Source organism: Lottia gigantea (genome assembly GCF_000327385.1).
Source record: "Lottia gigantea unplaced genomic scaffold LOTGIsca_24, whole genome shotgun sequence".
NCBI classification, from domain to species: Eukaryota; Metazoa; Mollusca; class Gastropoda; family Lottiidae; genus Lottia; species Lottia gigantea.
Window position 1 is genome coordinate 1,768,472 of NW_008708707.1, and position 25,116 is coordinate 1,793,587.

General features: G+C 36.4%; 4 protein-coding genes across 4 annotated transcripts; 3 read left to right on the plus strand and 1 right to left on the minus strand.

Moving 5' to 3' along the window:
* Nucleotides 1-1,502: 1,502 nt before the first annotated feature.
* On the plus strand, nucleotides 1,503-3,533 carry LOTGIDRAFT_160278 (hypothetical protein; the record flags this gene model as incomplete). Its single annotated transcript, XM_009055332.1, has 1 exon — nucleotides 1,503-3,533. One exon carries the CDS (start codon nucleotides 1,503-1,505, stop codon nucleotides 3,531-3,533), a length of 2,031 nt encoding a protein of 676 aa, XP_009053580.1.
* Nucleotides 3,534-5,793: 2,260 nt separating this feature from the next.
* On the plus strand, nucleotides 5,794-6,939 carry LOTGIDRAFT_116645 (hypothetical protein; the record flags this gene model as incomplete). The annotated part of the gene is made up of 1 exon (XM_009055333.1): nucleotides 5,794-6,939. One exon carries the CDS (start codon nucleotides 5,794-5,796, stop codon nucleotides 6,937-6,939), a length of 1,146 nt encoding a protein of 381 aa, XP_009053581.1.
* Nucleotides 6,940-12,183: 5,244 nt separating this feature from the next.
* Nucleotides 12,184-18,045, plus strand: LOTGIDRAFT_231930 (hypothetical protein; the record flags this gene model as incomplete). Its single annotated transcript, XM_009055334.1, has 3 exons — nucleotides 12,184-12,304; nucleotides 12,562-14,838; nucleotides 18,025-18,045. The coding sequence occupies exons 1-3, from the start codon at nucleotides 12,218-12,220 to the stop codon at nucleotides 18,043-18,045; spliced, it is 2,385 nt and encodes a 794-aa protein (XP_009053582.1). The 5' UTR covers nucleotides 12,184-12,217.
* Nucleotides 18,046-19,623: 1,578 nt separating this feature from the next.
* LOTGIDRAFT_214826 (hypothetical protein) lies at nucleotides 19,624-24,618 on the minus strand (the record flags this gene model as incomplete). Its single annotated transcript, XM_009055335.1, has 2 exons — nucleotides 19,624-23,004; nucleotides 23,095-24,618. 2 exons carry the CDS (start codon nucleotides 24,616-24,618, stop codon nucleotides 19,624-19,626), a joined length of 4,905 nt encoding a protein of 1,634 aa, XP_009053583.1.
* Nucleotides 24,619-25,116: the final 498 nt, after the last annotated feature.

Below are 25,116 nucleotides of genomic sequence, written 5' to 3' on the forward strand. Positions count from 1 at the left end.
CAAAATAAAATATGGCCGACTGACGGAATATTATAATAAACCGATGACGTAAACTGTTGTTTAGCACGCGCATAAGGAAATTTTCAGGGAATTTCCACCTTATGTCTTATTCTAGCTTTCAATAACTTAAAAACAAATATTTTATGAGAGATTAACAATCAGATTAGATTTAAATCAGACTTTTAATTAGCACTCATTAATTGGGGATTAAGATTTGAGGTGAGATAATCGGTGTGTAAGTTCAGTAAATGGAAGAGCGGAAGTGAAACTGGGGAATCCCTTCTGGTTGGTTGTGTTTCTTTTTCACCCAAGAAAATTCTAGACTTTGACTATCGATTAGCCAGTCATAATCATATAAGAGGGAAATGACGCTAAATGTCTAGATAATCGAGAAAAAATATTTAGATTTGGATTTGGGACAACGAAACACTATCGGGAATGCTTTGTCAACAACAGGAAATGGTTAGGAAACTGTCAAGACAAAAATTGAGAAGAAAAACGCCTTCTTTAAAAATTTGCTGATGAGTTGAAAGCGTAGGTGTACGATTATGTTTTCTTAAGATGTTGCTATGACTTCTGTTGAGATCACAATCCAACTTTTATGTAAATTTCAGTTATAAATGAGGTCGCTGTTGCAAAATTCAATTTGGTTCCCCATCTTGAGATTTGACATTGTCATACTTGGCCCTTTGCCATGGCATGGGGCCCATCTCATTGTATAGTGCCTGAGTGGAAATGTAGGTAGTTTAAATATGCTTTGTCATGGATATTAAATATTGCCAAAATTTTAAAATCACACCAAGCCAATCCAAATATTATTGCTATCAAAATATGAAATTGCTGTTGGTTGATTTGCTTCTTCAATTCATTTTGCTAAATCATGATACAAGTTTGCCATGATAGACCTAGGCCAATGTGAGCCTTGAATTGAATAGGGCCTTCATAATCCTAAACAAAGTAAAAAAAATTGATATTTGCAGAAGCCACCAAAAAGGTTCTTCACAATGACAAGCTATTGTAAACTGCGTCTAATATATTGACTGCAATAACCACTAGAGCTGAATATCGATTACAAAATTGAGATCGATTATCGATGGCAGACTACCGATCAATAATAATCGAAATAATTTAATTGAGTAACCCTGTAAATACTAAATTAAAATCATACCAAAATAATACTACTACAATAATCGATTACTTCGATCATTTTATAACCCCTTTTCTGGTACAAATGCAGAGATTTGATTGATTTGTATCAACTCTGGAATACAAATAAAATTTTCATTTCTGTGAACACAATTGATTTTGACATTTTATTCAATTTACATAATGGAAGTATGACCACATTTTAATTGCCCTATGTTTTATTTTATATTTTTAACAGAATTCAAATGTTGAATTTTCTAGATTAATGTCCCAAGCTTATTGTGTGCATTGTCTATTTCAGGACTGCAAGAAGGTGAAATATGAGTTGAAAAGATGATTTGAAGTCGATTTTCAAAATGGCCTACCAGTACTTTATGATGTATTTTGGTGTAGCCTTCATTCTCTTTGGAATCTCCACTGCAGCATACACAAGCATCCATCAACATTGTCCAACAAATTGTATTTGTGATATCAAAAGCTTTTCAATAGGCTGTACCGGTACATATAATTCCGAAATTCAAGCTCCATCTGAACACCTGCATACTTATTTTGAAGTACACCGTGTGAACAAATTCAGCCTCCATCGAAGCATTTCAGATTTAAATGTCTTAAAGAATTTGCCTGCAGGTGGAGTGCAGATTCTGAATGTCTCTGATAATTCATTACATGAAATAACTTTCGGCCATGTTGTAAATTTTGACAATGTTGTCAGCCTGGATTTGTCGCGTAACTTAATCGATTCCATTGAAGCTAGTGCCTTTTATTTCATTAGTGATAAACTGCAAGCCTTAAATATAAGTTTCAACTTGCTCAATACCATTCCAGTAGATGCTTTCAAGAATCTTGAAAGTTTACGTTCGTTAATTTTGCGAAACAATCGTCTAGAGTCATTACCAACGACCATTTTCCATGATCTCAACAATTTGGAAACGTTGGATTTGAGTTTCAATAAACTTTCTTTTCTATCATCCAATCATTTTGAAGTTTTGTCCAATTTACAGACATTATATCTAAATAACAATATGTTCCGTACATTCCATGCAGACGTTATTCCGAGTCTTTCTTTGATTCCATCCATAGATGTGTCTTTTAATCCATTTGAATGTTCCTGTGCCGTTCATCCATTGGTCAATATGATAAAGGATTCCTCTGCTAATCTAATTAGTGCAGACGACACAGCATGCATTTCACCAGACTATTATCAAGGGAGGTTACTCCAAGATGTAGACATTGAAAATCTGAATTGCAGTCATCCAGTCATTGTGGGCATATCTTCTGATCAAACAGTGCTACATTTTACAGATTTGATGTTGTCATGTGACGTTACGGGCTACCCCAACCCGTCTGTTGTATGGTTCACGCCCTGGGGTACAGTGTTCTCTCATCATACGTCACATCATTTAATAGGGGATCACGCAGTACATCATAGCGTCACGTATTCATACCTTGGTCAAAAACTTTTCGTCACTACAACAGTCAGTGCTTTGGCAAATGGTTCCCTCCATATTGATAAATTCCGGGGATTTTTCTCTGGAAATTATAAGTGCTTAGCTTTTACACCCGTTGGAAATGTGTCTGCTTCGACATCTGTGCAAATTTATTCAGCTTTCCAAAAAGTGTACATAGAAAGCTTAATATGGGGTGGAATTACAGCTGCTGGTTTTCTGGTATTTGGTATAATTGTGGCTATTGTGATTACAACCATCAGACGTCTGTGTTGTCCAAACTTCTTCATGGTGGAAGAAAAGCAAAAAATCCCTGAAATTATCATTGTGCCTGCGAGCGAATGTTCGTCTGTATGTCTTTCAGATAAGGAGGATGATTTCGACCATCCACCAGAAGCTGTTTTAACTAACCCAGTGACTGACTCTTCTTCAGTGGAGTCTGAAAAGCTCTATTCACCACCAGAAAGTCCACCTCAGGGATGGCTCTCGTCCAATATGATAGAATCCATTGGAGAAGTGAAGAGTAAACTTCGGTATGGCATGGGAAGGAAGATAGAGACTGTCAGATCTCACACGAAGGCCATCAAAGACAGTGGTGTCAAGAAATACGAAACGGTTCGCTCCACCGTGAAAACTATGAAGGATACGGGAGAGAAAAGAATGGAGAGAAAGATTGAGACTATTCGTACCAACGTCAGGTCTTTCAAAGACAGTGGTACCGTTTACATGCAGAGTATTAAAGACACCAGTAGTCACGCAGCTCATAAAGTTCGGGCTGGTGTTGTCATGTCGGTTGAAACTATGAAATATACTGTCCAATCAATGAAAGAATTGTGCGGTACGGGAGAAATGGGTGGCGGCACCATTTCGATGGTATCCATGGAAACAGATATTGACTCTAATGAATCGAAGGAAGTATTACGCTCAGTTACTTATGTTTGATGATTATATGATTAACTTTAGTCCTATTTGAATTTGTGTATGACATCACCATTTTATGGTATCCATGGAAACAGGCACTGTCTGGAATGAATCAAAGGAAGTTTTACGCTCTGTTACCTATGTTGGATGATACTCGGTTTCACCTTAGTCCTATTTGAATTAGTGTATGACATCACTATTTCTATGGTGTCCATGGAAACAGGCATTGACTCAAATGAATCAACAGAGGTTTTACGCTCAATTATGTATGTTTGATAATACTGTCTGATACAAGTCCCTTCTGAATTGATGTTTGTCATTCAACGTAATAGCAAATGATTTTTATTAATTTGAATTTTACTTATCATACACAAATCTAGCTTTGCTAATGCTTTTCTTAAACATTTTGATTCCGAAGACATTTCATGAAGTGATTCTCTGGTTTGCAAAAAGCCATGACCAACCAATCAAAACATCCATTCAACGTAAGCTTTGTCCACTCTTGCAAGGACTTCTGGGATATTCATTAGTGAATATTTGATTGATAATTTACTTTGTGGCGATGTTTGATGGGGTCATTGGGGTCAAAGTTCACTTGAACTTGATTTAAAAGTCTTGAAATGTAAGAGGTATCCTTATTATAATCAAAACAGTACATATATGGGTAGGCCCATCATATAAAGCATATGTTTTCTATGGGCCCTACAACTCCATGATAATATACAATTTCTTTGTAATCTCTCCTGATGTCTTGATTCCTTCAAAATTTCTGTTGGGGAGAAGTTGCTTCTCCTGACTTTCTGGCCAAAACTTGAACTGGGTGGGAATGAATTAAAGTAAACCATATTTGACGAGGAGCACATTCTCTTATTATTGAGGAATAAAAATGGTTTTCTTTAATATTTCTTTTAGTTTTTTAACATGAATTCCAATAATGTTGATATTTAAAGAATGTATTTTTGATAAAAATGATTTTATTCTGTAGCAAAGATATGTTTGGTACTGTAGCAAAATGATTTATAGTTGTAAATTCTATTTTGAATGAATAAGTTAGCCCAGGGTGTTGGGTTAGTGCATATAATGTCTAAGTATCACAAAACAGTAAAAAGAATCGGACCAAGTTTATTCAAAGGAGGTTTTGCTTTACAAGATCAACGGACATTCCAATTCATATGGAGGGTCCATAAATTTGTCTTAATAATATATTTTGTATTCGTTGATTTTATTGTACTTAGTAATTAATTTTATTTAATTTTCATTAATTTTCTTTATCAATATACTTATGCAAATTTTCATTGATTTTCATTTAATATTTATTTCATTTGCTATTTTGCTACTAACATCAATTATAATTAATTTCTTTGCTAAATTTCTTTGCAATTTTTTTTTATTTCTTTGCCATCAACTTTTTATTGAATTTCATTATTTTGTAGTAACTTTTTTAACAATAACTATGAAAAACAATAGATAAACCTAAAAACATAGTGAGTGGAAGGGTTTCAGCCTAGGCGAGCCTCTCCCCACCTTCCTACATCTGGGTACAATGAGTCAATTGATCAAAAGACTGTAGTATAAAGTCCATCCCTCTTAATAAGTAGCTATATGAATAAAGCATGTATATTAATGGCCTATTTTATTTGTTCGCTCAACCTGAAAGTTTTATTGAGAAATAAAGGAGCAGTGGTATATTGATATTATTAAAGATAAATTCTGTTCTGTTTTTATTGATTTTCTCTATAAGATTCTAGGAGCTTGCCTCATTAAAGGGACAGATGCGCCATTTCAGGGGTTGATTTGAATCTTGAATATATGTAAAATATCTCAAACTAGGAATTTCTTTTCCTATTTCTATAGATGTCTTTTCTATATATGGCAGTGTCTCATAAAAACATGACCTGTCCTTTTAACTTTCATCATTTTAACTTTCAAACGCAGATAATTCTAGACACACATGGATTTGAAGGCTTAAATTTCGAGGGTGAGCTGTGAACACTATTATTGATTAGCTTAGCAAAAAAATTCCCAGACTAAAGTATGATTGGTCAAAAAAATGGCATCTGTCCCTTTAAGATTAAATAATAATCTGACATGATTTGACACTTTTAGGAGGGCTGTAGTGCAGTTGGTTAGAGTGTTGCAATCTTTTGCTGGTGGTCATGTGTTCTATATAATACACAAAAAGCTTTATATTTTGTTGATAAAATTGTGTCTTTGTATTTTTTGCAAAAGAAAATTAAAAAACTGTTTTATTCTTAAAAATCTCTCTCTGTTTTTTTTTGACATGAGAATATATGGGGTCTTTCTCCATCTTGCAGACATTATAGTAGGGGATTTTTCTCTCAATCTTGCAGACATTATAGTAGGGGATTTTTCTCTCAATCTTGTAGACATTATAGTAGGGGATTTTTCTCTCAATCTTGCAGACATTATAGTAGGGGATTTTTCTCTCAATCTTGCAGACATTATAGTAGGGGATTTTTCTCTCAATCTTGCAGACATTATAGTAGAGGATTTTTCTCTCAATCTTGCAGACATTATAGTAGGGGATTTTTCTCTCAATCTTGCAGACATTATAGTAGGGGATTTTTCTCTCAATCTTGCAGACATTATAGTAGGGGATTTTTCTCTCAATCTTGCAGACATTATAGTAGGGGATTTTTCTCTCAATCTTGCAGACATTATAGTAGAGGATTTTTCTCTCAATCTTGTAGACATGATAGTAGAGGATTTTTCTCTCAATCTTGCAGACATTATAGTAAAGGATTTTTCTCTCAATCTTGTAGACATGATAGTAGAGGATTTTTCTCTCAATCTTGCAGACATTATAGTAGGGGATTTTTCTCTCAATCTTGCAGACATTATAGTAGGGGATTTTTCTCTCAATCTTGCAGACATTATAGTAAAGGATTTTTCTCTCAATCTTGCAGACATTATAGTAAAGGATTTTTCTCTCAATCTTGCAGACATTATAGTAAAGGATTTTTCTCTCAATCTTGCAGACATTATAGTAAAGGATTTTTCTCTCAATCTTGTAGACATTATAGTAGGGGATTTTTCTCTCAATCTTGTAGACATTATCGAAGAGAAATTTTCTATCAATCTTACAGACATGGAAGAGGATTTTTCTCTTAATCTTGCAGACGTGGAAGGGGATTTTTCTTTTAATCTTGCAGACATTATCGAAGGAGATTTTTCTCTCAATCTTACAGATATTATGGAAGGGTATTTTTCACCCAATCTTACAGACATGGAAGGGTATTTTTCACCCAATCTTACAGACATCATCGAAGGGGATTTTTCTCTCAATCTTACAGACATTATAGAAAAGGAATTGTCTCAGTCTTGCAGACATTATGACAGGGTATTTCTTCCAATCTTACAGACATCATCGAAGGGGATTTTTCTCTCAATCTTACAGACATTATAGAAAAGGAATTGTCTCAGTCTTGCAGACATTATGACAGGGTATTTCTTCCAATCTTACAGACATCATCGAAGGGGATTTTTCTCTCAATCTTACAGACATTATAGAAAAGGAATTGTCTCAGTCTTGCAGACATTATGACAGGGTATTTCTTCCAATCTTCCAGACATTATCGAAGGGCATATTTCTCTCAACTTTGCAGATATTATGGATGGGGACTTTTCAATTAATCTTGCAGAGATTAAAGAATTGTTTTTTTTCTCATTCTTTTAGACATTATACATAAGAATTTTTTTCAATCTTGCAAACACCTTGATTTTTTTTTCTGTCTTGCAGACTGTATGGTAGCCTCGCCCAGTTCAAATTTCTGCAGCCGCCAAAATCATTATGCCTTTAAATTCGAATCCACCGTTCTGTATGAAAACTTCGAGAAACATAATCACGATGGCCGGCTTTAGAAAACACAAAGCAATTTGTTGGACAGACAGAAATTTGTAGGAAAATGAAACTCAGTGATGGAAATCAATGATGATATTGATAAGTTGATCTAAAGATGATAGGAGTTGTTAATAAAAATGTGAAAAGTAATCGAGATGTCACGTACAGTTTTCTTATTATTCTTTACAAGAGGACAAGAATTCTTCTTCTCTTACACATCAGATTAGAGCCACTTTCTCGACAACATTCTGAACACAGATTATTTCCATTGTGCCCATCTTCACAGTGTCACTTTTACCGGCGACAGTAGCCTACGAGCAGTGGTAGAGCCGGGTTTACGTCCGAGGTGAGGCGAAATATCTGAGATTGCCCGAATTTCTTTCCTAGTTATGAGATTTTTACCCGAAAAACTAGCTTTCGGGGCTTTGACACAGGCTACGAGACGGGCGGTTAAAGCAGACTGCGCTTAGCAAAATGCATCTTCACAATGTCAGGCTATTACAAACTTTGTCTTATACCTTGTCATTTTCCTTTAGCAACGGTACGATAATCCACATCTAAGTAAATACGACCAATCAAAATTAATGACGAGAATATGAGATTATGCAAGCAACGGCTAGATGTGGATAATCATAGTATCGTTGGAATAGGAAGATTATATCTTGTCTGCAATAGCCACTTATTTGAATCACAGATTGTGTGTTAGCGAGTACGGTCAATCGGGGTCCTGGACAGAAAGTTTATAAACGCTAATGTATTTGCTTGTGTGAATTGTTATACATTTCCATTTAAATGGAAGATGAACTGTACACCAGATTTTCATTCTGAGAAGGACTACGGATAACTGAAAATGACCTCTTAGAGCGAATATCATACCAAATATTTGTCATCGTAAAGATTGTCTGTGGAATATTTTATTTTTGTAGTATTGTAGAAGAACTAGTGTTCGGATTGTCCTTCTGATAAGGACTACAGATAACTTAAAATGATGTCTTGGACTACATTTTAATATCAAAGCAATATTTAGATGATGTTGTCCCTATCAGTAAGATTTTCTGAAGAATTTTTTCTATAGAAACACATCTATAAAATCGTCTATCAAAAAAATTGAATTTTGAAAAAATATTAGAAATCGTCAGAGCGAAAACAATGGGAATTGAAATAACGCGACATACAATAATATAAAAAAAACAACAAAATAATGTCATACTCGACCAGAAAATCTTTAAAGAAACGTTTCCTCTATCACGATATCATACTTCATTGTCTACATATCTCTTTTACCAGTAAATGTCGAGTTTGAAATATCCGAAACACTTATTTATGAGGAAACTCGACACATGTTCTTCCACAATTAAAGATATATCGCAATCTGAAGCCATCATTCATTTTTCGATAGATTCAATCAATCTAAATACGTCATCGATAATGGAAGATATATTATGTATAGACGAGGAGAAGCTGAGTGTCGTCATTTCCGTCACTACGTTTTTAATTGTAGAGGAACCAGAAGTCTGATTTTAATTCTAAAAAGTGATCGAACAGCTAAACCGTTTCTCTTTTATAGTATGTATAATATTAAGAAGGCAATACCCCTTTAAATTCAAGTTGACAGCTTCAAAATTAAAAAAAAAACATAAAAAACCGAAGATACACAAGTAATATAACATTTCTTTTTTTTGAAATGCCAACACATCTGTAAACAAGCGAAATGTCACTTCAACAGTATTCTAAGGTCGTATTCCTTAGGCACCAGTTGACATTTTCTTAGAAAAATCTAATTACACCTAATCGACTTTTAATTACTGTTTTAAAGGAAGTTAGCCAAGAAATTTCAGTTTAAAAAAACTCGATAATTGAGTTGTACTCAATCGAAAAAAAAAACAGTAACTACGTTGTATTTTGTCAGCTATGGGATTCAATGAAGGTTCTCTGTGACGTCACGAATGCAAAAATCATTTGACTTGAATGGTATTTGCTATAAACGTTAATTAACAGGACAATAGATTATAATGACGTCATTATGCATTGGTTCAGCCCCCGGCTCCTCCCTCTTCCCCAATATATTTGAGTGATATTACTCCTCGCATTACGGAGCAATAACAAGGAATCCCTTTGGAGTGGAAACCGAGTCCGTATAGCCAGACTTCATTGTTCGGAGGGCAATGGTGTATGGTGTAGGTAGTTGCAGTAATGGAATTGGTCGGTTGTCAGAATTTTAAGAGGCGGGGGTGGGGGGAGTGGGGTTGCTACGGACCTCTAGTTGTGACAACATTGCATAACGGTAAAACCTTGCAGTGCTTAACAGAGCAGCATTTTTTAAATAAATGAATGGGAACAAAAGCCATCTTGGTTTCTAGTCTGTCGTATTGGCTTATGCTGTAAGCGGACGTTAACTTCTTATCTTCCAACCAACCACCGTCTAAAATCCTTGGTGCCCCAGATACATTGGAAAAGGTAGGAGCAATTATCACGACAAGAAACGTAATTATTCGTATGTCTGTAATCGAATTTAAATTAGATTTTAAACTAAAGGACAATATATTATCAACACAGCTTCTTGTCTAAAGTGGAATTTCATACTGAGTCTAAAAAAACATTCAACACGTTTTCTGCCGAGTTAACACTTAATCAAACGTATTCCGATCGATCAAAAATAATCAAGAAGCTCTCCCACGAAATGTTTGAAGAAATAACGAAATTAAATAGATCTTCGTTCACACATTTAATATAAGAATTTAATTCTCCGTATTACTTTTCAGAACAAAACAAAATGCAGTGTACAATCAGGGAATGTTTACTGGAATATATGCTCCAGATTCGCATTCTGATTCCATTATTTATTGGTCTAATGGACAACACAATGTTGTGTCCAATCAGTGAAACTTGAGTAGGATAGTTCACCTGATTTGTATTCTGAAATAGAATTGGGATTCACGTCTTTCTTCACGTTACTTATTGGACTAATAAACAACACAATCTAGTGTCCAATCAGGAAAAGTATATATACTGGAATAAACTCTCGCATAGCCAATAGATTCGCATTCTGAAAGAAAATTTGTGTCATGATATTAATTTGAAAGACGATAGTTTTAAAAATAAATACTGTAAATAGAGCTCAACTAACTGTCAATCTATCTGAAATATTGTCTTATCCAATCTTGAATAATGTTGTCGTGAGATATCCTTATAAATCGATAGTAACTTAAAGTAAACCTCTGTCGCGATTCTTATTGAAAAGATTTGAGGCGGGTGGATTGAGAGAGGGAGGGGGGGGGGGGCTTTTTGATGTATAATGTGGGTGGGCCATTTTGAACAAACAATCCTGTAGCCCCGCCCGAAATTCCCGTTTGGAAGGGTCCCGTGTGCTACAGGCTGTGCACGATAAAGATCCCCGAGAAAAATCGAAAGAGAGCAAATTCATGCCGCGGTCCTGACAAAATTTCCCTCATTGCACCCTGTCTTCATTAGCCCACATGGTGCAGAAAAGTAGGACGTAAAACTCCATCCATTATTCCCCCCCCCCCCTTTTATTAAGGTAATTTCAAGAATAACTTTTCACAATTCGTTTTTGTTCCTCATCTGTGGGTTAAATATTTGGAATCAGCCCCTCCCCTTCATCATAATTCCAGTCTAGCCAGTCTAGTCAGCTGTAAATGGGTAGGGATAATTCGACAATGGCCAAGGAGCAGCTGATAAACGGGACACATGTGAATCTAAGTTGTTATCCTTGTACAAATTTGATGCTTCTTTTTCTGTCTTTTTTCAATAGCGACAAAGGCTCTGGAAAGTTTCTTGGCTCTCTTTAAATGGCAGTGAAATATTACAGATAAATTGCTGAGATAGTCAATCTTCTACAGCCTCACTTCCTTCAATTATAAACCAATATATTACATAACTTTATTTCTCCCTTCAAAATGACAGCAAGACAGGCTTAGTACAGTTGAAATTTAAAGGGACAGATGTGCCATTTTGTGATTTGGGTTTTGAATATTATGTAATTTATAGTCTTCAGAAGTACTAGAAATGTCAGAAAATCTCACAATTCCTTTAAAAATACTTCAACCTAGGAATTTAACCTTCTTTTTCTAAAGAAGGAATAGTTTCAAGAAAAGGCGAGTCGTCTTTTCAACATTTAAACGCGGATATGAGCTATAAACAATACCTTTAAACAAATGAAAATATACATTCTCTAAAACAGTCGGAATAGTAGCATGGCGGCAGCTTCATTATTCGGCTATATCATAATGACGAATTGGTAATGCTTTTATTATCTCATGTAAGCTAGTCACCCAAATCATCTTCTAACAGTCGGAAGAGTAGCATGACGTCAGCGTCATTATTGTGCAAAATGTCATTAAATGACGAACTGATAATGTTCCAATGATTGCATTTAAGGGATGTAGTCAAAGTTTTGAATGGCTCAATCAGCTCCAGTCGATGTGGAAAGAAACAATGCCGTTAGTATCAGAAAATGTGGCAATTAACGTATACCAAGTTTCTGACTTCATTCTGACCCAACCTGTGACCTTTTCAGCCACCCCCCCCCTTCCTTACACTCTTTAAAAAGTTATGGATAAAAGAAAATTGGTCCCGTCACAAAAAAGTTGTCAAGCTACCTCCATGAAAAGACTACTCACTTTCGTTTGCAAAATTTGGAAGCAAAAGAGTCGTCATAATGACATTTCACAGAATAATGACGTTGACGTCATGTGACTGTTCCGCCATAATTGTATACTATGACGTTATAACAGCATGGTTTCTATTGCTAGGCCTACTGAAAAGTCATATTTCAGCGACGTGGACAATATTTTGAGCAAGAAGTTGAATTTTTAGGTGGAAAATGACAAAAAACCGATCAAAACCGCCATCTAGTGGAAAGGCGGGAAAGGACGGCGATGATGGTAAAAAGAAAACAGACACGGATTCGGTAAGATTCACTAAACTATTAAAGCGGTAATCAGCTGCAAAACAGTAAGTAGTAAAATCCCATTCCATTTTCTTCTTCTGCGTAAGCATGGCCTGACCCATCTTAGTTGACTACAGGCTAAGCACGGCGTATCTAGAAAATTTATAAGGGAGAGGCCCAGAATGGGAGGTATCTCTCGGGCGACAGCACCTACAATTTGTTAAGAAGCCAAGGTCCTTTCACTCCACGATTCATGGAACTACCTTGTTTTATTTCAGAATAAAAAGGGAAAGGGTAAAGAGAAAAACTCACCTTCATCACCCAAGTCTAAATCTCGGTCCGATTCTGCTAGAAAGCGGTGGGGAATACCAGTAAAAGCATGGGACGCAACACTAGCTAAACTTCAAATTCAGCTCAACATTGGGGACAAAGCTGAAACGCCCGAGCCAATAATAACAGAAACCACTAAGAAGAAAACCTACTGTATCAAGAAATATGAGAAGGTCATTAAAAGATCCGAAATGGCATACGTGGTACGCAGAGGAGCACTTAATGATGCAGATATAGTTGTATGGATGCCAGAAAAACTGGATGGTCTGAGATTTGCTAACGGTTTACCAGTCTCTCATAGTATATTGGGAAGCATAGCAGATTATCTGGCAGCAGATAATGAACATAAACGCGATGAAGAGAGCAAGACGGACAGGTTCGATAACTCTAGCGCCTTGCCAGAAACTCAATCCAGAACCCGAGCAGCGGGTACTTTGGATTTGGAATATCTGACCAGCTATAAACTCGACCAAGGCAAAGCATTGGAAGCGTGGGAAGCAGAGAACATACAAAGACAAATACTCGGTGATACCATTGCTCGAAAATCTAAACGCCCAACAGGTGACCTTCTTATGGGCAACCATCCTTATAGGGTCGCAAACGGACAGCCACAAGAATATCATGATTTTGAAAGTGCATGGAAGTCTGAAATCAGAGCAACTCAACCAAACGGTTTTTGGAAGCAAGAGGAACGACTTGGTGACGATCTGAGAGGGATCCACTTCTCTCTTACGAAGACAGAAAGAGGAATAGCTGCCGACCCGGAAGTAGTTTATCGACCGGGATCAGGTCGTCTGAACCAAAATGACGCCATTTTGGATTTGACTGTGAAAAATGGAATGTCATCAAGAGTTTCTGATAACACTCTGAATATTGAACATCCAAGTCCTCTCATTTCCCCATTACCTGAAATAATAGAAATCGACAGCGTAGAGCCCATTATAGCAATTGGTGATCAGATTTTAACCTGGAGTACCCGGGACTCTGTAGTTGATTTGGAACTAGGAATATTAACAGCTCCTGGTGAGACGAAGAGGGGAAGGTTGACGATCGTAAATATTGGAAGCTGTGTCATTCGTTTCGAACTGTTTAAAATCCCAAAAGCTGAAGATCCGGAGATCACGATTTCCAGAAGAGCTCGGGATAAGATGGGTCTTTTCCTTGACGATTCACCGGGAATCATTCTGCCAGGCGATTATAAAAATGTATCAGCAATATTCCATTGTCATCGGGCAGCCATTTTTTCAGAACAGTGGCGCCTTGTTACGGCTCCTATATTGGCAAGGGAAATAACACTAACTGTTTGGGGTATTGCTAAAGATCTGAGACAGCTGGGACAAGACGGTGATGAAATCGATAGAGAGATCGAAGACAAATGTCAGTCAAGCTTTGTACAAAATATTCTAGATGGAGTAATAGACCGGATGTTTTGGGAACCTCCACCGAAAAGAACAGAAGGATTTCCTGAACATGTCGATCCAAAATGGTTCAAATCCATAACTGGTAGAGATTTATTCGCTTCAACCAATCCTGGCCATTTCTATCGTAGTGAAACCGTCGCTAAGATAATTGAAATAGCCGAATTATCACTTCCGGAAAATAAATTCGATAAATGGTCACTTCCGGTTAGCACCATTAGACAATCGTTGCTATATATGCAAGAAGAAGTGAAACTCCAAAAGCAAGTAGTTCTCAAAAATGAGATTGCCAATGCTTTTATGACGTATGTCGGCGATTTAACGCATGGTGTCGATTTCCCTGTAACAAACCGGAAGTACGCCATGTGTAAGCTGCTGCTTTTGAAAGTCTGTAACAATATCTGCGATATAGCTTCGCGGATCAAAAAAGCTCACGGAATTACTCTGGATATGGATTTTGAAATAGAATTTTCCAAAGACGACCCTAGGTCACAAACAGATGGTAGGCCTAATACGCCGGCTAAAAATCGCACCAAAACTCCCCCGAAAAGCCCTTCGCGTGATTCCAAAACTAAAAAGAAACATACTTCTAGAGACAGCTCGACTCCTAGTTCACCAACAAGCCCGAAATCCTCAAGGTTTGGAAAACTTGTGAAAGGAATTAGTGCAGCCATGAAATCCCAGTACAAACATCGAGCTCGACCTATAATGTATATGAAATATCTGGAAAAGTTACATATCAGCGCATATATCATTGTCAAAAACTACATTTACACTATCTCTGGCTTTCTTGCAGATTTACCCGAGGTAGAAACACTCCGGTTGTAAATAAATCGTTTTGATTTGCCTACTTAATTAAAGTCATTATATTAACTAATTCAATGTCGTTATCGGATTAAGTTGTAACAGTTCCATCTTCTGAGTAAAAACATATCACTAATCACCTTAAATTATCACTACTCAACATCACTCACTAACAGTTCACCAATTTATCAACAATTTTTAACAAGATGAGCTGTAGTGAGTACTACTCAACATCACTCACTAACAGTTCACCAATTTAACAATAATCTTTAACAAGATGAGCTGTAGTGAGTACTACTCAACATCACTCACTAACAGTTCACCAATTTAACAACAATCTTTAACAATATGAGCTGTAGTGAGTACTACTCAACATCACTCACTACCAGTTCACCAATTTACCAATAATCTTTAACAAGAAGAGCTGTAGTGAGTACTACTCAACATCACTCACTAACAGTTCACCAACTTAACAATAATCTTTAACAAGAAGAGCTGTAGTGAGTACTACTCAACATCACTCACTAACAGTTCACCAATTTACCAATAATCTTTAACAAGAGCTGTAGTGAGTACTACTCAACATCACTCACTAACAGTTCACCAATTTAACAATAATCTTTAACAAGATGAGCTGTAGTGAGTACTACTCAACATCACTCACTAACAGTTCACCAATTTACCAATAATCTTTAACAAGATGAGCTGTAGTGAGTACTACTCAACATCACTCACTAACAGTTCACCAATTTACCAATAATTTTTAACAAGATGAGCTGTATTCAGCATCACTCACTTAAGCAAATGATGACTGATTACATCCTTGAAGTAAGCTGCGCGATACTTTCATTGTGGTCTGAATTACTTAAAACATAAGAGATGTTATCTCCCTTTAATGGCATTTAAACTTATCAATTCTATGAGAAAAAATAATCCAAAAACATTATTAGTTAGTTTGACATCCTGCAATGGATACCTTTTTTCCTAATGACTTATATAATAGGTTCCTTTCCCTAGTGACTTATTACAAACATCATATTTATTAAGTTTCTTTCCCTACTGACTTATAACAGACATCATATTTATTAGGTTTCTTTCCCTACTGACTTATAACAGACATCATATTTATTAGGTTTATTTCCCTACTGACTTATAACAGACATCATATTTATTAAGTTTCTTTCCCTACTGACTTATTACAGACATCATATTTATTAGGTTTCTTTCCCTACTGACTTATTACAGACATCATATCTATTAGGTTTCTTTCCCTACTGACTTATTACAGACATCATATCTATTAGGTTTCTTTCCCTACTGACTTATTACAGACATCATATCTATTAGGTTTCTTTCCCTACTGACTTATTACAGACATCATATCTATTAGGTTTCTTTCCCTTATAACTTATCAAGATCAAGGCAAAATATGGTCATCTTTAATAAGATGCTGACAGATGGACATGTGCGTAATGTGCAGCAAAGAGTCCATGCATGTGGACTCTATGATGGGGATTCCGATTCCCAAACACTTACATAGAGAAGTATTCAATGCCCTGGAAGTGTGCCACTGACTCCTGCTTTCATAAGACTCCACCATATGTCCCATACATTATAAGCTTAAAATAGGGTATTTTTATTTATTCTCTGTGCTTGAAAACTTGCTGGATCACACAGCCTAAATTTCTGCTTTACTGACAGAGCTCAATTTCAGCTTCCTGTATTACTACTTTTCAGCTTAAAGGTCACTAGCTGACTTATTGTAAAAGGCAATTCAGCTTCAAGAGCTCGAAAAGCAATAATTAGACAACTTTATACCCCGGATATGGATGGAATCGGTCAGAATAGACTTGACAATGCCGTGAAGTATGCAATGAGGGAAATTAAGCCAGGAGAGAACAACAGTAGATAAAAGTAAAACAAAGGGAAGACTTAACAGTAATCTTTCTTTTGTCAGAATAATGCATAATGAGTCAAATGAAGAAAAGACTGAACAGTAGACTATATAGTAATGAATGAATGAAAGGATAATGAATGAATAAATGAATGCATCAAAAAAAATTAAAATGGAAATCTTTTAACAACATTTAACAGTAAAATCTATTTCCATAAACAAAATTGAAATTTCTAAATTGCCAATCCAAAATATTAAAGAGATTGTAAAGAGGTTTTATAAATTTGTTATGTGTATCAGGAACACTGATAGCATCAATTTGCACCATTCAAATTTTCAATCAGGTCTATGGCTCCTGCTATTCCACTTAAGCTAGTTGCATGACTGAAAATTGAATGGTGCAGATGGAGGCTCTCAGTGTCCCTACTATAAATTAAAATTTAGAAAACCTTGTTACAATCTTTTTAAATATGACCAAATCTACATGATCCTCTAACTTATGAACTCTTTGTTTTTTGCAGTGTTTTTCTTATAATCAAACATAACTCAGTAATTTCTATCCATTTGATTGGTCTGACATTTTATGATCTCATTCTTGAAATATTTAGAATAAAAATCGCTATTATTATGACTTCGAAAAGAAAACCTCTTTACAAAACAATTCCTTTATGTTAAAGTGAATGTGTATCAGGGACACTGATAGCATCAATATGGTTCCTTCGCGATCAGTGACGCCATCAAGTATTTAGTTTTAATGGAATTGCAGGAACCACAGATGTCTGGTTGGATATCAGAATGGTGTAAATTGATGCTATCAGTGTTCCTGATACACATAAAAAATATTAGGTGACTTCTTTACAATCCCTTTAAAGAAGACAATCAAAAAAAAACTTGACTAATTTTTGTAGAGTCATTAACACAGAGAATCATATTTAATTAATCACTAATTAATTAAACAAAGATATAAATAGAACAAGAACCATTTCGAAAGTTTTCTTATAATGTGCCTTCATTTCAAACCTCCGGCCTAAAACCAATATAATTAGTCATCAATTAGTCAGTCTATGACTGGTCCAGATTAACACTAAAATGGATTATAAAGAGGTTTTCTACAAAATTTGTGTATAGGGGATACTGATAGCATCAATTTGCACCATTCCCATTCTCAGTCAGACGTCTTTGGTTCCTGCAATTCCGATAGAAGTAAATGTTTGATGACGTCACTAAGGCCTGTGATAAAAGCATATTTTGCGATTAGCAACATCATTAAACATTTAATTTTGTTGGAATTTCAGGAATCACAGACGTCTGATTGAGAATAGGAATGGTGTAAATTGATACTATCAGTGTCCTTGATACACATACAAAATCTAGAAAACCTCTTTACAATCCCTTTTAAGTGCTCTGTTTTTAGTTTTTTATTGTGTGCTTTTTAACATGTGATACAAAAAAATTCTAATTTTTAATAATAAATTTAATTGTTCTTATACAAATCATTTCAAAGCTAGTCTTCATTTCACAAGAGTTGTCAATCAAAAGTTGGTGAATACTAAAAATTACACGCCTATCTTATTCTGATCATGTTTTGTCAAGAATTTCCGATATATTTGATGTTATTTTACACTGAATTTCATTTCAACAATTTTAGTTGAAATATCATTTGATCTATTCTTGAGGATTGCTTACCCAAATATATTTTGGCAAGTGAATGTGAAAAATGAAAATATCTCAACAGCATATATTGTTAAAAAAAATGAAAAATGGCTATAAATGGCCATGAAATGATCTCCGAATAAATAATGGTAAAATACAAATTATTTAAAACATTTGAAGTTGTCGACAACACTAATATCAGAGAGATTGAAAAATATCTTCCATGACCATTTTTAGAAATGGATTGAGGTTGTTTTTCAGGTGCTGTTTCACAAAAAAATCTTATGATCAATTCTGTCATAAGTATGGTAATTTCTCAATGTTAGATAAAAGATTTTTTTGATCATTGGAAAACCCAAACACTTGTATCAAGGGTAACTTTCTCAGCTTTTAAATATTGCCTCAATTCCATTCCCAATTGGCATTCCATTTAACATTGAATTTTGCTAGACCAAATTTAAAACCCAGCCATAATAATTGCAAAGTTTTACTTGTGATGGAAAAGCACAAGTAAGTCATTAAAATCTACTAAAAGCTACATAATTTACATTTATGACTTTATGGCTTTACCATCATAACTAAAACTTTACAGGAAAAAAAAACTCAGGAGTTGAAACAATACAGGCAGAGTTCTTTCCCATGAGCAATCAAATATTACAGGTGCAAAACTAACTTTAGCTTATAGGTAATGAACAATTACTTTCACAAATAACTTGCAACTGTTTGACAAATTCTCATATTCAAAGTGACAAGTCAATGCAAGGTATTCATCTAAGCAATTGTTATCCACAAAATGGTGTGTTTGAAATTTTAAAGTATTGAACAACTGAAACAATAAGAAACTTTTCAATCTCTCTAAACTGCGACTACGACAACAAAATGGAGATTATAAACATTATAGTTCAAAGTTAACAATTTTCTTTAAAAATGTCTTTAACGCAATATATATAGAACTATGTATAGAACGAAAGTCCTGATTAAAATATCAATTTGTCAACTTCCACAATATAATTACAGTTAATGAGTGACTCTTGTTTTTGTGGTCTCATGGCTGAGTCCACTGTATATGTACATCCTTTTGACTTGTGATACATTATTATGAAGTTCCTCGCTCCCAAAGAGGTCATTATTCATACAGCCTTAAGTGAGTGCAAGCCTTTTAGTCTCTTTAATCAGTACACATTGCATTAACACTGGGCTAAACTATGGCGTAGATGAATCCATCAGACCAGATGATGAAGCTACATGGTGAAATCAGGGTCCTCATCATCATCATCGCTTTCGTCCTCATCACTATGGTAACGCTTCTTCTTTTTCTTCTTCTTTTTAACGGAGACGGGTGTCTTACTGCCTGAATGATGGGAGGAGTCTTTAGATCTATGTACATGATGATGACTACTACTGCTGCTGCTGTTGTGACCCTTTGTGCTGGATGTTATAAGGCGACTTCGTTTGTGTTCTCGATCTCGATCTCGTTCTCGTTCTCGATGAGGTGTCTTGTGCACCACTGATTTCGAGATCGATAAGGTGATTGGTGGACGACTGGCTTCTTTAGATGGCGTAGTTGTGGATTCCATAGCTTGTCCGTCCTCTTTGGGTTCAGACGAACTAGCTCCAGGACCTTCGTCAGTTTCTGTAGTTGTGGCTTCTCCATCTTCTGGATTGCTACTACCAATGAGACGTGATGCAGATCCACCATGAGTTGGCGTTCCCTTACCACTTCCTTCATCAGCACTGTCATCTTCATCTGAAGGGTCGATGCTCATCATCAGATCTTTGAACTCAAGATAGTCATCCACCACCCTGATTTTAGCTTCAACATCATCCATGTCTTCTTGTTGTTCATTCAAATATTCAATAGTATATTTTGGATTGAATATTAAGTTGTTCTTCTTGTTTAAGGGTTTTTCGTAAATCTTTGCCTGCTCAGTTGGGGAATAACGATGAATCTTGCTTTCGGAGAAACCATAGACATCTTTCAAATGTTGTTTGAGAACTAGCAACAAGACACAGCCTCGTGAAAGATTAATCACTTCCTTCAAAGGTGCGAGGTTTTCTGGAAACCTTGTCAACAGCGCTTCACGATCATCATCATCATCATCTTCTGTTCCTGGTTCAACTCCAGGTTTCAGAATCAAATTTTCTTTAAAGGACTGAAGAAGATTTGAGCCAGTGACTGAGACTATGATGTCAATTTGATGAATAATGAAGAGAGGTTCATCTTGAAACTGGTAAGGATAGTAGGCAAGGTTGTCTGCAGTGTATAGCTGTTCTGCTAAAGTGATTCGAGCAGAATCATCAAAGAGGTTTAAGATAGTGGTCAAAAAGCCTCTACGATGTTGACGATTAGCTCGGACCACTTTATATACATGAGAGTTCAGACTGACCGGGATGTCATCCTTCATGAACCTCATGCCTCGTATGGGTCCTTGTTTGCCTTTGGTCAGCACTTGTTGAAGCTTGTATGAGTATTTCAATCCCTGTTGAGCCTTCATATGGGTGAAACCCGGATACTTCTTTTCAATTTCCTGCATTTGTTGATCTGCTTTGATTCTCACTGCTGCTTCAATGTCAGTTCCCATACAGATCAAATATGGGACACACTGAACCGGGTGTACCAAACCTTGTTTTAGAATAAGTTGCACTACACCTAATGCAGTCAATCGCACAGTAGAGTTCTCATGGAAAAATGACTCCAACACCTGTTTCAGATAAACTTGCATAATCGCACTAGCCATGCCTGACTGAATATCACCCATTTCTTTTAAGTCCTCATGTTTCGATTGTTTTTTCCACTGCTGATCAGCTATGGCCATACGATTTTCCTCCTCAGAAAGATAACTCTGAAGATTTTTCAACACTTGACAACGGAGTCGTGTTGGAGCGCTATCGTCAGTTAAAAACATATTATACATTTCTTTCACAGTGTGCCCTAACATATAGTCATAATGTCGTATGAGGACAAATCCCAGAGCTGTCAGCGCTTTTAATCGAACGTCCTCATCCTCATGACACATAAAGTACGTTAAAACATCAAACACTTTTTCCCGCACACAGACTTTCGTTTCGCCCATCTCTTTAGAATCAAAGTCAAAATGTTTACACAATAGACCCACAGTGAATAACGACCGCAACATTGTGGGCCGCCGGCTTTTTAAAGTTGGATTGTCTGGGTCTTCACGATGATCAGTCATCAACTTTGATAAAACACTAAAAAATTTCTGAAAACAGTCTTTAACAAGCGTAAAATTATAGCTCACATTATTGACCACAGCCCCTAAACAACTAACACAACTTTGTAAAACCATCATACCATGTTTTAAAACTAGTTTCATCATGTCCTCTTCTAACTGAGCCAGAAATGTTTCACTCGGATGGTTCATTAAAGGGACCACAAGTTCCAAAATTCTCGCGACATAATGTAGCACCAAATAGTCCTCTTGAGTGTTACATTTAATATCTAGATACGGTTGAAGAGTAGTCGCGTGATTCACCATTAAGTCTGGTTTGATTTTACTGAATAAATACAAAGTCGATAAACAAGCACCTAATCGATTCTTTGTACTGCGTTCAACACTGCTTTCTTCCAGTTTTAGCACATTTTCAACCAAACAGTCCACGATTTGTTTACAAGCAGTTACAGCAGATTTGTTATAGTTTCCATCATCGTCCTTTTTCAGTAAGTTTTCTAACATTTGTTCGAAAAAGTCATAACCGATGTCTTTAGAAGCAGCCACAACCTCGGTAATGTTCATCACTTTTAGTAGCAGTTTGGCAGAGTCCTTATCTCGCGCACTAATCGGAGAAAACCACATCGTTTGAAAAACTTCATTGATTAGTTTTTTAATTCCTTCCTCATCGTTCACTCTTTGAATCATTTTCACGCACATTTCGGGAATTTTATCAAAATCAGATTGATCGATACAAATGTCTTTGAAAATTCTGATAACTCTCTTGCGCACGCTGATACCAGTGTCCAAAATACGCTCCGATAACATCTCGTAATATTTGGGTATCAACTCCGGACGAATTAATATGAATTTACCGACTAATTCTACTGCTGCCTCACGCACAGATGTAGATTGATCAAGGAATCGTCCATGAACTCCACGTTGCATGTCATCTCTGCCTAGAATTCCAGGGTCAGCTTCAATAACGGCTGTCAAACACTTCATAGCTTTAGTACGCACTGCCACAGCCGTCTCACAAAGTACTTTCAATATCTGAGTAAGATAGATATCAAAACTTTGTGCAAAGGGTCGTTTTGAGGAGAGGTATCGGGCGACTAAGCAAGCACTATCATAATCCAGTTTACTAGGGGCTGGTTTGAAGGAAGGGGCTAGTGTTAGTTTGGCTTGCTCAATCAAAAAGTCTTTTCTGTCCTCTAACTTTTGTAAATATTCAGCCGATTTATCGCTTTCTGATTGGTCGCTATCTGGATCTTGATTGGATGAATTTGCAGTTTTTGTACTTTTTTCTGCTTCAGCATTCGTGTCTCTGAACCATTGAGCCAAATAAAATTGTCGTGCAAACATTAGGGCTGGTTCCTTCTCTCCATTGTAAGCCAAATATACCAGCATGGCTTCCTGCAATTTTTGAGTCATATCACCCTTACTTTTAGACTTCTTTGATTTCTTGTTACTTTCGTCATCACTTTCCATTTCTTCATCTTCTTGCTCTTCCTCTTGTTCTTCTTCTTCATCTTCGTTGACTTTTTCAACAATTTCTTGAATAATTTCTGGGTTCAAGCGACTGGAGACAGCATCTTTTCTCAATCTGGCAGCCACGATACCCAAATACTCCAGGGAGGCAACTCTCAATGACATGTCAGTGGATTTGCTGCTAAACTGCTTCACCAATATTCTTCCAAGTAAACTGAGTAAAAGTTCAGAGGCTGGCCATTCTGGCTTGTTGACTGTAGACAGCAAATCTTGAACGAAATTTTCGAACAAGGGACGATAGTCATCTTCATTTTTGGTTGAACATTTATTGAGGAAAACAGAGAGAAAATTGTACCCTGTTCTCATAGCTGTTTCATAACTGCTGATGATCAAAACTTCATTATCAGTCTGTCCCTTTTTCTTCTTCTTCTCAGATCGTTCACGTTCACTTTCATCAGGGCCATCATCAGTGAGAGATGGCAGCTTGATCACACATTGTATTAACTGCAGAGCCAAAGCCGTGACCATTTGGATGGACTCTTCAGCATTGAGTCGATAAATTCTAATATTCCTCTTGCTGGATGGTAAACGAGCCAAACTGCAAAATATGTCTTCTAGAATGAGTTGTCGATGTTGGTCATAGCGGGAAAAAATGGTGGTTACCAATTTGATGGCGTTGAGTTGCAGTTCACTGACATTTTCAACGAAGAATGGAGAAACACCCAATGATGAGGCTTGAAGAATGACAGTGTCTGTTAATTCTTGAATATCAATTAATTCCCCAAGACAGCCAACCATATCAGAGATTTTGTTGAACAGGGAGATGGTTGATTTATGCTTGACAGACCCCGCTCTGGCCCTTTTAGCCTTCAAACTACCATAATAACCATCTTTCTCTTTGGTGACTTTGTAAACTGGATCAAACTCTGGATAAATTGTATTATGAAGTTGAAATTTTCCAAAGAAAAGTATTCTTTCTATGACATCTTCTAGGTAGACCTGTTTTGGCATTTTAGGGGACGTCATAATGAATAATGCAGTGAGTGTTGCATCCATACTTCTCATGATTCGCTCCATGGTTAATTCACGCCACAGTTTCTGTTCATCCTCATCAGCATCTTCTTGTCCTACGTTTGGAGTCACACTACTTCCGTCACGAATATTCCACTGCAAAATAGTCAATAATTTCACAAGTCTATCTGGTGGCATTTGATTCATAGCCCCCATTGATCGTAGCTTTGCTGCCTCGCCACACAAATCACTTAGAATTCCTTTGGCTATCAAAGAGTCTGGGGGACACTCGGCTGTTTCATCATTCACATCAATAGCACTAAAGTTCACATCTTCTACACTGTCAAAAATATAGTCAATGCAACTATTGAACTTTTTAAATGTAGGACTTTCCATTAATTCATCCAATGACAAATGTGTCGGCACAGGTCTTCGTTTCTTTTCTGTCTTTCGTTTCTTACTGGCGCGGGGTTCATCCTCTTCTTCCTCGTTCCACGATTCTTCTTCTTCCTCACTGTCAACTTCAACATATTTAGACTTCCTCGATGGAGTTGATGTGTTCATATTGAATCTTATGCCTTCACCACGTTTGCGTTTTTTATTATCCGTTTTTATCGAGCCTCCAGTTTTTATTTGTTGTAAAGCCTTGGCATCTAAAAGTTCTAACACAACCACAGGCTCTGAGGATTTTTTAGATTTCGAATTGTCTTTAGGTGGGGCAAACACTTCTTTAGCCTTTTGAGATTCACTGCGAGATGACCTGGAGGTTCCAGAGCGTATCAAGTCATTGTCAATCACAGGAATTGACGATGACGGCTGTCTGACGTTTTGTTGACTTGAAACTCTCTCAGCTGATGTGGCCTGCGCAGGGGAGGACACAGCTCCTTTCTGTTGGGTACTGTGATTGTGCTGTTGATTTGAGTTGTTTGGAGAAATTTCTTGAGGGTATGCAATGCCGTTCAGCATGGCAGCATTCCGATCAAACTGGTTCTGAGATAAAGGGTTGATTTCTTGTGGAAGATGACCGGTACTTTGTGATTGGTAGGGGCTGTTGTAAGGGTG